Here is a 16,693-nt window from a genome sequence, read left to right as displayed (position 1 = left end):
AGGTGGTGAGCCCATGGGAAGGGGGACCCACGTATCCTCTTCGGGCTGTGCCCGGCCGGGCTCCATGGGTGAAAGCCCGGCCACCAGGCGTTCGCCAACGTGCCCCACCTCCAGGCCTGGCTCCAGAGTGGGGCCCCGGTGACCCGCGTCTGGGCAAGGGAACACTGTGTCCAATATTTATGTTCATCATAAGGGGTCTTTTTATTTATTATTCATTTATAAAATGAATCTTAAAAAAAACACTAAGGCAAAAGAAGGTAAAGAATTGTTTTAATTTTATGGAAGCAATTTTGGATGAAAACCATTGACATTAATTTATTTTAGAAGCATAATGTACTTAGAGCAGCTAAAAATATGCAAGTAAACAGAGTATACAAGGTAACCTTGTATGCTTTATAGATAAATATCCTGCTGCCAAACATTTAGAGCACATTGGCACTACACAGAACAACTTTAGACGTATTGTTTTTGGTCTGGCCGGATGGTTTCAATTAGATTAAATGTCTTAATTCTGAAACTTTTTTGTTGCATGTGTTTGGGAGGAAAACATTAATTTATTTCAAAAGCCTCATATTTTAATTGCTTTGGAGAAAGTTAACTCTTTGTAATAGAAAAGACACTGAGAGAAAGGATGAAAAGAACAAAACTTCCGACTGTTTTGTGGCTCATTTAGCAGCACACAGCGAGGTGAGATCATCCAGGGGTCCGAAATTACCCTTTTTTAGCACAACTAAAAAAAACTACCCCAGTAAAAAGTTAAAATGAGACATAATGAAACCTTTTTTTTTTTCCTACAAGTTGGCACATTTTTTTCAAAGTCTAATTGCAAAGACGTGTAGCTTGCTTTGATCAACATACAGGAATATTACAGAAGAACACCTCATTTTATATATTCATTTGTAGCTAATTTAATATACACAATTCCACCTGCTTGACAGCTTGTGCCTTACTCTTCTCTTCCCAGTGTGCTGCATAGTTTTTCAATCGAGCGACAGATCTAAACTGCAGGCCTTTCAAGCTCACACTCTGTGTTTAAGAAAAACTAAATTGTGCAGAATAACTGAAATAACCACAAACCACCTGGAGAAAAAGTAGGTAGCATATGTTTCTCCAAAGTTCCAAATCCACCTCATCGTGCACACAAAAAGTGGGCACCATGGACAATCCATGCAGTTACAGATGTTGGCTTTTGCCCGTTTTGTTGGTAACAACTCGAATTGTCTTCTTAATGTTTGTCTCAGAGAATCTAATGTCCGTTTATCCTAAAGCAAGCTGAAGCTTGGACTCTTCTGACCACACAGTATTTGAGCCCACTGCCTTTATTTTCATCTACGATGAACTTGTGCCAGAAGAACAAGCTGATATATAACCTCCTCTTACATAATCCAGTTTCAGCGGCGGTGACAAACACGGACGCACCAGGCCGGGAGTGCTAATGGTTTTCCAAGGTGCCTTAAAACCCATGCAGCTATATTGCTCACGAGGGCCTGACAATTTTTAAGACGTGCTACCTGAGATTTCAAGGAACATACACGTCCAACAGCATTTTCCTCCTCTGCCCACTGAGATTCTCTTTTCCTTTCTTTAACTCATCCATGGTTGTCTGACACACAGAAGAGTCATGATCCACATGCGTTTGGAATGAATAAGTTAATTACGGATTTGTTTTTATTTTATACAAACTCAACTATCTCAGCTTTCATCAAATAATGCATTGCCTGCAAAGCCTTTCCAAAATGTTACATACAGTAGATATTGTTTTTTCTGTCTTCCTTTGTTTTTTGCCTCCAACTTTCTTGTAGGTGTTTCTGGCATCAAACTGTATAATTATATTTTCTGAATACACTGACTTTAAACAAATTACAGATTCAAATTTGTTGCAGTTTTAGAAAACATTTCAAGGTTTGCAAATGGTCTTATAAGTCATATAGAATATAACTTTTTAATATTTTGTTACTCAATCTGTTTCTCTGAACATGTGTTTTTGTTTTTTATGCCGAAGGTTCAAAGGAAAAGCCACTGGTTTTTCATTCAAAAGTGAAGTCATCTGGATATACCAGTTCCCCAAGGTGCGGTGTGTTACAAGAACTTCTTCCAATAAAAATAAATAAATAATAATTGATTTGTCCAAACATTGAGTGCAGAGAGAATGAGTTGATCCTGTTTAAGAGAGAGAGAGAAATAGAATTTATCTTAATTTATTTAACTGTATATTTTAGATGTTATTCCATTTAAAGGCAGCTGCCTCCGTAAGTTGAGAACTGCACTAATCGATGGTGTATTACACATTTAAATCCACAAACTGCTGTCTGGCATCAGCTCAAAGGTTTCTAAAAGACAGTGTTGAAAATATACGGTTCAAATGCGGTTTGATGAAATGACTAATTTTTGTTTTTGCCTTTCAGAAGAATTATGTTTTCACCAAAGATAAATGCTGAAAAAACATCTTCCTCTAAAAAGACTACCAAAAAGATGTAAGCGGAGGATTTTATTTTTCATTAGTGTCGGTGCTAAGAAAGGTGTTGTGCTAAACAAACATTTTTGTCATTTAGAGGTTTGCTCCACAGCAGTTATCCAGCAGACAGTGCAGCACCAACTATTCCATGTATTGATCTTAGCATTGCCAACAAACAAGTCTTCTGCCTTCAGTATTCAGGTGAGTCTGTTTTGATGACTTCTCCAACTCCATTTATATAAACTGCACAACAGAATTAAAAACATTGACATTTATAGGGGAAAAAAAAAACGGTATCGTAATGCAGTTTATTGCAGATCAGTTGTACAAAATAAAGTAGATACTACATCTAACAAAGTGACTCATCCAGTAGACCTTTAAACAAATGTCTTCCATTAAACTGTCCGATGTTTAAACTGTGGTCCTGCTTTTGGTTGTAATAGATCCAACTTAAATAAAAACCTAATCAAACAGTTCTATCTTTCCCTTTACCTCCCAGGTGATGGAAAACAAATACTGTGTGGTCTTGGCGACAGCTCAGTGTTGCTGTACAAGTCATCTCTTACTGGTAGCCCGACTGTCTACATAGGTGCGACCTGTTCATATGAACGTCTGCTGTGCTTTAGATTTACCTTCAGTCACTTCAGTGCTATTCTGTAATAGTTCTGTCTCACTTATTCAAGCCATATAAAAGTCATTGGCAAAAGCAGGATGTTTGTGCATTCATTTTGCACTTCATGGCCTAATTCTAAATGTATAAATAATGTCCACAAGAAGGCAGCAGAGACAGAGAACAGAAGCTGAGGTGACGTGCAGGTTAACACCAGCCTCTTTTCTTCATTCTGCCTGGCTGCCTGAACAATACCATAAAAGTAAATGTTGTGACTGCACACTGTATTTCCTGGCTTATTTGACATATCTGTCTTTGAATGTAGGTCATGACAAACCAGTGAGCAGTGTGAGCTGGAGCCTCGGCAGACAGTGGTGGTTGAGTTCATCCGACCTGTCAATACGAATCTGGACCAATGGCAGCTCAGAGCCTGCCATTATCATGGTAATAGCCCTTTTGCATGTGCACATATTTTTGGCATCACTTTCAGACTTTCAGAATATTAGCCCTCTTTGTTCCATGCCCTACTTTGAGCTCTGAGAAACCTTTTTCTCACTCATTTTTGTAAATGAGTGATTTGTCACTCGGGCTTTTCCAGTGAAACAAGGATAAGCCAGAGTGACCTCATGTTGAAAAAATGTCCCTGTGAGTATTTAAAACCTCACAATGGGCTTGGAAGTCATATCATATTTCAAATAGACTTTGTTCTGGAAGAATGTTGACCTCGCTGTTTTTGGCGTTCAAGTGTGGTTTATGTCATATCCATGAGGTTTCAATGCTGCAGTTTCCAAACTTTTCAGCTTCTGACCCACGGAATAATTGTAACAGAGGCTACCCCGACTATCACCAGTTTAAGTATGGAACTTCACAAATAACTCTATTAAATGAAGACCACTTAACCTTACCAATTATATTACCTTTTTTAAATTTATAGCTTTAGTTTATACTCATAATAACTAAAACATTATTATCAAAATGTATTTAAATTTAATTAGATTTTTGGAAATTATCTGAGGGTCCCTATTTGGTGTTTCATGATCCTCCGGTGGGATCACTAACCCTAAGTTTGGGAACAACTGTTTCAGTGTATTAGTGTTTTAAAGATTTCTCGGTACTGTGTGTCGAAACAATTGAACTGAAAGTGTAAAGAACTCTGGTCCTGCTCATCTTACTATATTGGATTTAGCATTTATTGAGTCAGTCAGAAGTTTATATAGCCCCAAGCCAAATAAAAAAATAGCTCTGGTCCCTGTGCGATTTGATGCTAAACATTCATGGTTCGCTTTATTCTGTGCATTTATTTCATATCTTGGCTGGATCTACAGTCTGTGATGTTCTTGTAAAAATAAATTGGCAACAAGTGGAACGTTTCTTCAGAGACAAAAGCTATGCTGACTCGAGACAGATTTGCACAATTTTACTTGAACGCTCCAAAAAGAAAATTCCTTAAATGACCGCATACTATAGTTAATATAGATGCTAATATAAGTTTTAACATTCCATATATTTGATATAATATTCCTAGCACATACTTGGACAGAGAAGAGTATCAAACCCACTTCAATAGATCCTGAAACGTACACAGAAAAGAGAGTCTGATGAGGATGCCTGTCCTGGGATGTCTACCTTCATTTTTGGAGCTATTTGTTGGATTCCTCTTATCTGTTTAGTATAACACAAAATCAGTGAAGAGCATGGCTGTAAAAATGTCTCTGAATGGACAAAACACGCAGTATCAGGTTCATATAATCAGAGTTTACTGATTTATTATTTATTTAGTCCTGGAAATCTTTGCTTAATATTAAACAAATATTTATGTATGTGAACAATGTCACAATATTTTGGCTGGTTTGATAACTCAGCTCAAGCTTACATTTTTTTAACTAGATTTTACAGAAAATATAATATTTTCAAGAGTGTTTGTTCTAATTACCTTAAACATCATTATCTACTGTTTAAGAAAAAAGAAGTTCATAAAATTTGTTTCTTACGACATGTTTTTGATCGAGCTATATTTCTATATCTTATCTTTTGACAGAAATATTAAGTAATATTTCCAAAATATCACAACACTTGACTTTTGTCTCTACTTTCTCTCCATTAGGGTGACAATGTTTTCAGTAAACCCATTAAAAGTGCCCAGTTTTATTACTTGGACAAATTTCTACTTCTGGCGTCTGGACCTTCTGTTTACTTGTACCTGTATAACGTGGACATCACCCGTGATGTCATCAAAAGGTAAAAGCAGCAAAACATCCAAAGAAAAAGATAGACGAGCTTTTTAGGACACTGTTCGTTAATCTCAGAGCAGTATTCAAGGGGTACACTTCTGCTGGCATCTATAAATGAACACATTTGGACTTTTTGTTCTTTGCTCAAGGAATATTTGCAGACCAAACTGTGCTTTCTTCTCTAGTTAATCACTGCAAAAAAGAACAAATGTTCTCGTAGACAGAAGATGATATATTTATGGGTTTTAACACTTATGTAACCTCTTTAGGAAGCAGACTTTATTACTAGCAGAAGCCTGGCTTCTTTTCGCTGCTACTGCAGATGGCGCTGACACTCATTAACACTCAAAGTGCTTAAACGTGCACTACAGGCTGTCATGGTACCTTCTGCTGGCAAAACATATCCAGAGGTTGGGCGTCTGTTTCCTCTTTTAACAGTGAATGTTACCTATTATTGTTTATGTTCTGATCACTGTTTTTGATAGTTCAGTTTGTGAGTAGAGCTGCTTAAACTGACAGAAAAAAAGCAAAAATAATTAAATATGGCCGTTACTATCATCACAATGTAAGACTTTAGAGGGTAACACTTGTATTTTCTCTCCTATAGTTGCATAAAGCTCAAATATTGTGTTAACACTTTGTTTTGAAAATGAAAATGACAAGCACTCAAATATTTTTTTTCTCTAGATATAAGCAGCGGAGTGTCGTGAAAATGGCAAGCTGCGTACCAACATCGTCAACAGACATCACTGCTCTATCTGCAGCCAATGACTTTCTCTCATGTATCCTTTTTTTGTTGCACTTCCTTCAGCAGGAAGTGGTGCAGTTAAGACCACACTGATGCTGACAGTGAGCCCATCCCTTTTGCTTAAAGCATCTAGTTAGACCACTTCCATGTAAACCACGGCAGTGTCATTAAGTCTTAGCCTAAGGGTTTCTTCTGCAGATTTTACTAAGCATTTAGGTGTCTTTATTTTTTTTTAGGAATGTCTGCATTCCAACCCTGTGTTGGGGTCCACTGAACAGAATTCAGCTGGAATAAAAACAAACACAGACACACTGACACAGCATGAAAAATGTATTCAGATGCAAATACTTAGTGATTTGTTATCGTTTATTTGCATGTAGGTGAAAAAATATGCCATTTAAATCAAGCTAAAGAGTTTGTAAAACAAACAGTGCGGTGCACAAGTCATGACTGTTTTTTTAACAGCATTATTAGACATCGTTCTGGTGTGTGGTTCAGATCGCTCCATTCAAGTAGTGGACATGAACAAAGGCGCAGTTGCCTCCGTGTTGCCCGATGCCCACAGCAGAGTCATCCACTGCATCACACAGAACAAGGTGAGAGCTTTTACATCTGGTAACTGAATCACTTTGTTGGTAAAAACGTCTGTGTTTCATATACAAACACCATTTTCAGGAAATAAATAAATGTGGGAGAAACACAGATTCCTTGTGTAAAACTGGAACAGTTACTGTTAACAGTTTACAGGAATAAAAAGAAGTGATGTAAAACAGCAATAAACTTGCTTCTCTCTTGGCTTTTTTTTGAGCTTGCTGCTGGTGGTGGGATCCAAAGTGAGTGGAGTTGGTAAAAAAGTTGGTGTTACTTCCACTTAAAGGTAGCTACATTTGGCACAAACAAAGAGCAGCTGTTTCAGCACATCTGCTCCAGTTGCAAAACAACTTCCCAGAAAACTCTTTTCAACATTGGCTGATGCCACAAATAATCACCGATCAGTTCATTGGTACACCATTGTTAGCTTTGGGGACGCACTTCTGAATGTATTAACTTATCATGTGGTGTGAGCAAGAGCTCTGATTGGCTAAGGCGCTGCTGTCAGAGATGGATACAGTTGATTGCTGTATTAGATTGTGCAGAATTTATTTATAATTTAATATTTTGCAGGCCAACTTAAATTAGCACACAGACCAGATATTAGATGGGAGCCACCAGTCTGTTGTCTAATAACTCATAGACTGAGGGCTTCTCAGAGTTCCCAAGCACTCACCTTCTGATTCATACAATAATTATAAGATTATAAATATGCATTATGTACCAGTTACCGGTTAAAACTTTTATTAAGTTATAAAACTTGTGATTGTTGGGTACTGGAAAGCCATTTGCAAAATTCACTTATAGATCAATGCCAGTGTTTTATTCTAAAAAACTTGAATTCTGAAACAATAATGTAAATTAGAATCATTTTTTCCATTTCAAAACAAACACTTCTAAAGAAACATCTTCAAACCGCCTAGATTTCTTATAAGTCTGTCAAATCTACTTTACAGAAATGTTCTCCTTCATTATTTGATTATAACTTATAATAAACTTCAACCATTTCGAATGGATAAAAACAGAGACATTTCATCACTTCACCCGCAGACTGACTGACATGTAGCTCTAACCCACAGAGTAAAGAATTTGCTTGACTTGGCATCAATTAGTAGTGCGAGACCTATCTTCCATCTAACTTTTGAAGGGTCTGTTATTTGGCAGATTTCACAGCGTTGCATAAGGCATGGAGTGGGTTTTTTTTTACAAGTTACATAAGCCACAGATAGTCTTTGAGGAAAATAAAGTGTTAGTTTGTGGTTTGTCTGAAAAAGGTTACAGTCAAAAAAATGTTTTGGTTGCCCAAAACTTACCATGACGGCCAGGCAGGACATATGATTATCAGTAATGTTTATGAAAATTACTGCTGTATTAGGATTAAGGCCGGCCTTGGAGATGGTCGGAGAGCAGTCCATCTTGCTGTTCCATGACGCTGTTTGGTTTACTCCTACATCACTGTCTTGGACCAACGTGCACACAATTTTCTGCCTGTGTCGGTGTTCGGCTGAGACGTTGCAGGATGTAAAAAAATAAAGAAATTTAAAAAGTTGCATGAAATGTATTCTGAATTTTAGCAGCAACCAAATATTTTTTCATTATAAAAGTCTTCAGATGATTCATTATTGATGCTTATGCAACTTGTTTACATGGAAGGCTTATCCTCAGTGACCCTTTAGTAAAGCCATTTCTGCATATTTGACCCCTGGGACAGCCTGGATTAGCTGGATATGCTGCAGCTACTGGCATGGATTAAATGCATTAACCCTTTCAGCTGCTATTGACTCGTGGACAGCTGACTATATTCTTTTAGCCCAGGTGTGCCTGTTCCTCGTCATACCAGCTTTTGTGTGCGGAGCGCTGCAGAAAACCTGTGTTGTGTTGTTTCAGCTGGACATCAGCGAGGAGCTCTCTGCCTGAGGGTCTTTGGATGCTGTAGGGTCAGTAGCTGTGGATCAGAGGGATTCCCCCTGCTTGGACACTGCACTCATAAGACCACAGCTCCCTCCCCTCTTGCTTTTTAATCCCCAAGGCGGACGAAACCTCAGGAACTGCTGCTTTAGAAGCAGCTTTTCCCACTTGAAGTTTCCATTGCCTTTCCTGCAAAAATCACCTGGAACTCATCAGACACGAGGACTTCTCGGAAAATAGAACCAGAAATGCCGTCTCAAACTCCTGTTCTCACACTCTTAATGGAAAGCTAAACAAAAAACACCCCCACAGCTGCGCTCTCTCTCTCTCACTCAGATGTTTAACTTTATCATCTGATAACTTGGTTTGGAAGTCATAAATGGAATTTATGTGTCGACGTGAAGTGGAAACACTACATTTTTTTTTTTGTTGGGGCCTCTTTTGATATTATACATAAAGGATGGAAAATACTATGGATTAACAGCGATTTTGCTACCATTACAAATTTCTTTCCCAGTAAGGGTCTTGCTGTCTTTAATGTCACGTTTTGGTTTTAGGATGTAAAGATTTTTTTTATTTATTTCATTTAATAAGTCTTTATTGAACCAGGAAACCAAGCTAATTGAGATGAACAATTTCCTTTTCAAGAGTGTCCTGAGAAAGACAGACAGCATTATAGATTAAAACAAATTACAACAATCAAAACACACATAAACATACACACAGATGCCAACTTGGAACCTGCTTTTTTTTAAAACTTGAGACATTGTGTAAAATGGCACGATTTTACAATGATTTCTATCAAATGTTAAAACGTAACTGTTTTATTCTTTTTTGACAAATTATGTGCTTATGAAACATCTGTTTGGAAATACTGTAGAGGACAATGTTTTAGGAAAACTGGGGAAGAAGCAACAAGAACAAAAAAGAAAATGTGTCTGTTAGTAAAGTTTGGATCATCTCTACTAATAACAGTTCCAAAATAAAATTAATTAAAAACATAGAAGACATCTGTGTAATCAGCACCCTCTGTAATCTTGAGACCACCGTCTGTGTGGCGTTAAACATTAATATGAGTCTATTAATAAAATCAGTGGAGCTCAGGAACAGTTTTGAGAAGAACTCTTTGAGGAAACGGTTTATTGCAGAATCCAGATACTGTCCTGTTCAAGAAGATCTTGATTGTTTTAGCCAGACGTTACCAATGCACACTTCACTCATAAAAACAACAGCAGAGCTCATCGAGAAAGATGTTCTTTAAACTATTTGTGTGTTGTTTCAACTTGTTTTTGCTTAAATTTGCTGACTGTCGTTAGATTTAACAAAAAGAAAGATTTGCAGAATGATAAACACTGCACATTGTATCAAGCAGAGCGATTTTCCATCTGTGAATAATATCTGTTTCCTGTCATTTCAGTCAAGCATATTGTAACCAACAGCTTTGTTTGCTGTTTTTAATTTAAAGGGATCCATCTTCAGCTCACAGACTCCAGAGTCCTACAACCTTTTCCTCACCGGCGCAGTCACGGACGGTGTGAAGATCTGGGACCTTCGCACGCTCAGGTTTTGTATAAATAGAACATTTTCTGTGAAATTTAAAGTCCTCTTTCATGTTAAAATAATGAACATGAAGGACACTTTTCTGTCATTTTTACGCACTCATATTCAACACTGCTTCAGACTCTCCAACATAATTTATCACAGAATTGTTTACCAGTACAGCATACCAACAAAAAACATTTCTAATGACACTGTGAGGATAGATATAGCATCATATAAAACATATATGTCATTGTTATGAAATAGGTTTTCAAACATGAACTCATGATTTGTCAGATATCAGTATAGCCTTTTTATTTTCTGGTAAGCTTAGAGCACAAAATGGCCTATTTTTTTATTTACTTAATCATTTTTCAAACACAACCGGTCCTTACTTGCCAAATAAATTGGTACCAGTTCAGTTTCTAGAGTTTAGAACTAAGGGAGGATGTTTTTATTTGGTCCCTTTTGCAGATATCCTTAAGAAAGATAATTCATTTTGACCTTTTTGGATCTCACGATGTTCTTTTTGGCCTAAGAGAGGGGATTATTGAATTTTGCATTCTTTCATGTCTGAGACTGTTTTCACTTCAAACTCTTCATCCCAGACTCTGTCAAAATCTTATTGCAAACTGATAAATATTTGTGGCTTGTTTCTATGTCAACATATAGTTTGAAGAGCCGTTTGTTAATCAGCCCTCAGCAGATGCAAGCCTTCAGAGCTGAAACACGTGGACGCATGAAAAACAATAAGCTTTTTTTAATTATTATTTTGTCAGTGGTTTCTACTGTGTTTTTCCTCGCAAGCAGTGACCACAAAGTGAGTTACAGCACTCCTAAATTACTGTTTCTCTTTCGTTCTGCGTGAGATTTGCAGCTAATAGGAGCAGCTCAGTCAGTTTTATTGCTGATGTGTTTTTTTTAAATATCATTTTATCATTTTGGAGAAAATTCCATTCTCCTCATTATGTTATTATGGTGGTAAGCGGAGGTTTTAAATAGGAAAATGTGTTTTCTGGTACATTTCCTCCACTGATTAAACTGTTAAATAAAAAATTTTGTGCTTGGTGATACATGTACTTTTAACTTTTTTGTTGCTATGAAATTACACATGAGAAGAGATAGATAGATAGATAGATAGATAGATAGATAGATAGATAGATAGATAGATAGATAGATAGATAGATAGATAGATAGATAGATAGATAGATAGATAGATAGATAGATAGATAGATAGATAGATAGATAGATAGATAGATAGATAGATAGATAGATAGATAGATGTGGTCGTAGCAATATCACACATAACTTCATTTTCAAGGTTTTTTTTTTAGGTTTGACCAAAATGGCTATAATTCATTTTTAATCTTAGTTTAAAATTTTGCATGAATGTTCCAGGTATGAGGTTTGCACACCAGTATTTTCCTTGGGTGAAATCATTTAGATGCTGATTCTGAAGCAGAGAAGAGATAACGTCTTTTTGTCTTAATTTCAGGTTTTTAATTTTTCTTGAACCAAGTATAATTTAATTCAGTTTAGTTTTTAAATGCATGAGAAACCCAGACAAAACAAATGAAACATTTACACATTTTGAATAAACGTGTGATTGTCTTTAGGTTGTCTCTTCCTTAATGACCGACACCGAGTACTCTGGTGGATTCAGGCTCCCACTATGGACGATTAGTCCCTCTAACACAGTCTGTGTTTGTCATCATGAAAAATTCCACATGGTCATCATTCATGCAACGTGAAGAATGCGTCTTTGTGGAACTCATGCAAGCATCTGTCCTTCTTTCAGTCAAAAGCATTAGTGCCACATTTTGACCTAGAAAATCAGATGAGCTTTTTTGTTGCAAACCTAAATGGTTCTGAAACTGTTACTTTAGCATATTTGTTGCATACAAAAGTCTGTTTTTTTATGCAACTTAATCTGGAAAAATATGCATTTACAAAACCAAACTGTTCTCATGGAAACATGAAATTAAGTTTTGGGGTTTTTTTTTTGGTTTTTTTCTAAACGGGCTTTGCATTTTTCCCTAATCTCTGCGGTCATTTATCATCTGACTGGCTACACCAGATGTAAGTCATGACCCATTTTCATTTGTCTACACAGTCTAATATGTTGTGACTTACTAAGACACATATTAAATTGTTCACAGAGTTTGAAGAGATACTGATAAAACTTTGAAAAGATTTTGTAGAAGAGGACATGCTTTTTAGGATGACAAAACATTACAAATGTTTAGCTAAAACAGTATTAAAGCATGGTTATAACATTTCAGTATTACAAGCTCTTTGTGTCCACCATGCATACAGTCTATTTTAAAAGCTCGCTGTTTCTGAGTAAATGAAATTTCTTTATGGTCACCGGTGAATATGACCTACTTTTAGCCTAATGGCATAAACATGTGAATGTCAAAGGCATGTTCTCACTGAACCCTGTCAGAGCACTGCCAACATGCCATTCTGTGTAGAAGCCCTGGCTGAGCTAGCTGTAGACTGCTCTGGAAAGATATTACATGCTGTTGCAAACCAAATGACACAGCACAAAATTTACACCAGGGCCACATTTATTGTTCACAGCTCCCTCCGTCTCACTTTTGGCTTGAGTCATTCTAGACTCCGCGTCCTGGGCTGCTTTAGATGTTTGTAAAAATGTGAAGTTTCAGCGCTACTCGTCTTCTGGTCTGATAAAATATTACATTTCAGTCACTTAAAAACTGGCTTTCATTAGAAAAATAGTTTTAGGTTTGAAAACTTTTTATGTCCAGCACATTCTATTAGTTATATTACTGATAGCTTATTTTATTGAAAACTGGAATAATACAAGTAAGCAATGATTTGTATGGAGGGGTTTTCTTTTAGATTTGACACATATGCAGTATTTAAGCTGTACAATCAGGGGGCTGCAATAGCTTGGTGGTCAGTATAATCCTCAGGCTGCAGCTTTGAGCCCAGGTTGCAGCAGGAAGGGCATCCGGAGTAAAACAATTGCCAAATCATTCATGAGTTTGCTCGCTGTGGCAATCCCTGAAGAAGGCTAGAACTTACTGACTATTTAAGCTATACAATCAACATTCATGTCTTATGTACTTGTATCTTTAAGGTAAATATTCAAACAAATGATTTTATTATTAATGTGTTTATTATATTTATTTAGAAATGGGATTTGTGTAACTATAAGAGTCAAACACTGAGTCATCAAATTGTTGTGCAAACTGTGTGTATCTCATTCTCAGGTGTGTACGCCGCTATGAGAACCACGCCAATCGCTGCCAGCCATGTTCTTCGGCCATCTCACCCTGTGGTCGCTTCATTGTCTGTGGCTCTGAGGATAAATGTGTGAGTAAAAACCAAAAGAAGCTTCCAAGCTGACCTGTGGTACTGCAGTAATAACAAAAGCATAAAATAAACCTGAAATGAAGAACCATTGTGAAACAGCGATTATACACTGTGTGGTTTCATGAATTCAGAGCAGAGGTACTCCCAAGTTGTAAATTAAATTCTGTGTTATTCTGTGTCATATCTTCCATATCTCCTAGACATCTTCTCACCCCTCACTCCCTCTGATTTTTCTCCTTAGATCTTTTTTTTTTTTTTTCGGTCCCAGACTTTGAGCTTCCTGTCCGTTTGCCAGCACTTTCTGTGGCTTTTTTTTCATATTTGGCTGCTGAACTTCATCACAGCAGTTCACGCTGCTGCTAGAGAGCAACTTAATCTCATCAAGGTCCGAGGACGCAGCCAAGCAGTTTGGTATTCCAAATAGTTTCACTTTTGTTTAAGTTGAGAGCCGTTTTTATTGGACATTTTTCATCTGGACACTAAAGGACTCAAATTCATCATATACATCTACGCTGTGCTCTTTAATGGCTTTTCCTCACTTGCACTTGCTTTCAAAACATTTTCAGAAGGCAGCCTCCCCTTCCCTATCCATCACTTTCCCCCTGTTTTATGTGTTTGTTGAAAGCAGAGGAATAATATATGCATTTGGCTGGTTGTTATTAATAATGGGGATTCAGCACAGCATGGACATTTCAGAACATCTCTGTTGAAGTCGGACATTTCCAACATTTCAGGGAAACAGGGAGAGTCGACGTGGTGTGCTCCATTGCATTTATTTGTAGCTGCCCTGAGACTTCTGTAAGCCATGCACATTTGTACTTGTCCTAATATATCAAAAAGCAATCATGGAGGGAAAAGAAGGTGAGGACTCTAAAAGGGCTCACTAGATTGTATTACATTTTTCCAAAAAACATAAGCCAAAAGGAATTCTTCTGGAATATGATTTAATCTGTTATATATACAAAAGGTGTTACTTACCCACCTCATTTTACACTTTTTAAAAATCTTTGAATAAACAGATTGTTCAGAAACTACTATTTTTTGATAAAGACATGTCAGGTGATTCAGATCATCTTACACTTCAGTTATTGTTGGGATAAACTGACAAATATGGCCTCACCTGTTGTATTTAACAGCTTCTAGATTGCATTTTATCCCCTTTTTTAGGCATCCCACATATTTTATGCCACTTACAGGGATCACTCTTCCCAAGAACAACTTTTTTCTTTTCTGAGCAAGTTAATACAAAACAGCTGCAAGAATCTCACGAGTCGCTTGTCTGTCCGTCTGTAAAGAACATCTCCACATCTGGTTTTATCTCTGCTTATGACACTAAGGCAAATGTGTTTGTTTTAAAAGGGACTGGTTGAGCTCTGATGAAATGCAAAATGGTGCAAACAGATTGACAACACAGTCTATAAATACTTAAGTTTTTTGAAGACAAAGTCCATCTGAGCAGTGTGCATGCATCTTTTTATCCACCTATGACCAAGTGGTTGTGAAACAAGCAGGAAGTATGTATATAAAATGCCTAAATGCCAAATAGATTGATAGAAAATATGCATACATGATTTTACTCTATGAACTCCCAAGTGCATCATATGTAATATTTATTAGTTTCATTGTTTCTTACATCCATATCTGATTGAACAGCAGCAGCTGATGTTTTTGTCCATGTGCCATTTATTTCAGGCATACGTTTATGACATCCGTAGCAGCACTTACTTCCACAAACTTCAGAGACACTCAGACACGGTGCTCAGCGTGGCCTTCAACCCTGCGACACCAGAGGTAAGAAGCTTTCTACACACTTGTTTTAGTCCTTATCTGTAAATAAATCAGAACTTTCTGCATTTCTGTGACCTATGAAGCAGAGCAGGTTTGTGCTTGTTCATTTATGGTTTTAATTTCATTTTCACAAACTTCTTTATCATACCCCTCCATCACAGAATGCATCTGGACAAACAGTAGCTCCTGGTGTGAATGCCCTGAAGTGGAGAGATAAGAATAATTGCAGGAGGTGAAATGTGTCTGAGCAGAAGGAATGATGTCCTGAGGCTGAGGTCACATAGCAGGGCTCAGTGAGAATATCCTCTCAGTTTAAACTGTTTGGACTTTCACGGCAGTGACGTCACAGAACTTTTATCAGTCGCCTCATTATAATTCAATGCAACCTCAGCAAAAATACGTACTTCTATAAGGCAAACAGCATAACAGTGAAAGTTCTTTGTACCTCTTTTAAAAACTTTTTTGTTCTCCTTAATCATGATCATTCTCAAAATCAAATTTCAGGTCCAACAGGTGCTAACCTTTTTGCAGAACAGTCATTTATCGCTCCGGTGTGCAGATTAAAGTGTTTGGCATTGTTTGTTGCTCTCATCAGTATGTATAATTGACTGCACAGTTCTTTTATCAACAAAAAAATGAAAGATACCAATAAAAATTCTGAAACTGTAGGCAGTCTAGGCAAAATTGAAACTTTGACATTTTTTACAGGTGAAAACAATAAATCTCACTTATTCTTTTCCTTCTAGCATCCTTCAGTGTTTACATTAGGAGCTTTAAAGTATTTATTACAAAACAACGCTTTGTGTCCGACATGGTTTTAATGATTTTATTTGAATTACACGTAGATTAGACTCTGAAACATTTTAAGTATATCGTAACAGAACTTCTGCAGGATGACTCCTGAGGCTTGTCGACCCTCGTTCTGACACAAGGCACATGTTTTAAATCTTCATGTCCATCTGTAGAACTCCATTCAGTGAAGCCTTTCAACACAGCAATGATACAATCAGATGTTCGATTTTTCAAGTGGAAACTTTGGTTCATGGCCGTTTATTGGCTACACTGAACTGCACAGTTTGAAGACACACTTCATCAGTCAGAGCATGTTTGGTCTACATCAGTTCTTCGGCACATTCTGTTTAATTGGATAGGATTTAAAAAATAATGCACAAAAGTTAAAAAGTTCAAACCAGGTTCAATCTTTGTTCAGAGCTGTAGCATTTAATCACTGACTCAGATATAACATGTGAAGTATGAAACAGGTACGGCCAATTTATTTGGATTTGTTTACTTATTTTTGCCACTTTGGAGTACTTCCTGTGGTTTTGTACGCACATTGACAACACTTAAACTTGCTTTGATTCATATCTGACTAACCTTGCATTATATTCTGTCTACAATTTTCCACTTTGGCCCCCAAAAATATGGAAAATAGCTTAAAAGCTTGTGACAGCTTGGGAAAATAGCTGCATTGCTACATT

General features: G+C 37.0%; 1 protein-coding gene across 1 annotated transcript in view; it reads left to right on the top strand.

The window, feature by feature from the left end:
• wdr27 (WD repeat domain 27) overlaps positions 1 to 16,693 on the top strand; it is a 32,766-nt gene that overhangs the window by 10,553 nt on the left and 5,520 nt on the right. The window contains exons 13-23 of the mRNA XM_017412788.3: positions 2,003 to 2,069; positions 2,406 to 2,474; positions 2,553 to 2,656; positions 2,955 to 3,044; positions 3,391 to 3,509; positions 5,170 to 5,303; positions 5,984 to 6,078; positions 6,519 to 6,640; positions 10,009 to 10,106; positions 13,322 to 13,424; positions 15,117 to 15,215. Coding sequence (XP_017268277.1) covers positions 2,003 to 2,069; positions 2,406 to 2,474; positions 2,553 to 2,656; positions 2,955 to 3,044; positions 3,391 to 3,509; positions 5,170 to 5,303; positions 5,984 to 6,078; positions 6,519 to 6,640; positions 10,009 to 10,106; positions 13,322 to 13,424; positions 15,117 to 15,215 — 1,100 coding nt within the window. The remainder of the gene's footprint in view (positions 1 to 2,002; positions 2,070 to 2,405; positions 2,475 to 2,552; positions 2,657 to 2,954; positions 3,045 to 3,390; positions 3,510 to 5,169; positions 5,304 to 5,983; positions 6,079 to 6,518; positions 6,641 to 10,008; positions 10,107 to 13,321; positions 13,425 to 15,116; positions 15,216 to 16,693) is intronic.

The sequence above is a fragment of the Kryptolebias marmoratus genome, linkage group LG22 (assembly GCF_001649575.2).
Source record: "Kryptolebias marmoratus isolate JLee-2015 linkage group LG22, ASM164957v2, whole genome shotgun sequence".
NCBI classification, from domain to species: domain Eukaryota; kingdom Metazoa; phylum Chordata; class Actinopteri; order Cyprinodontiformes; family Rivulidae; genus Kryptolebias; species Kryptolebias marmoratus.
Note: the sequence above shows the minus strand (reverse complement) of the source record. Positions and strands in the feature narration are given on the sequence as shown.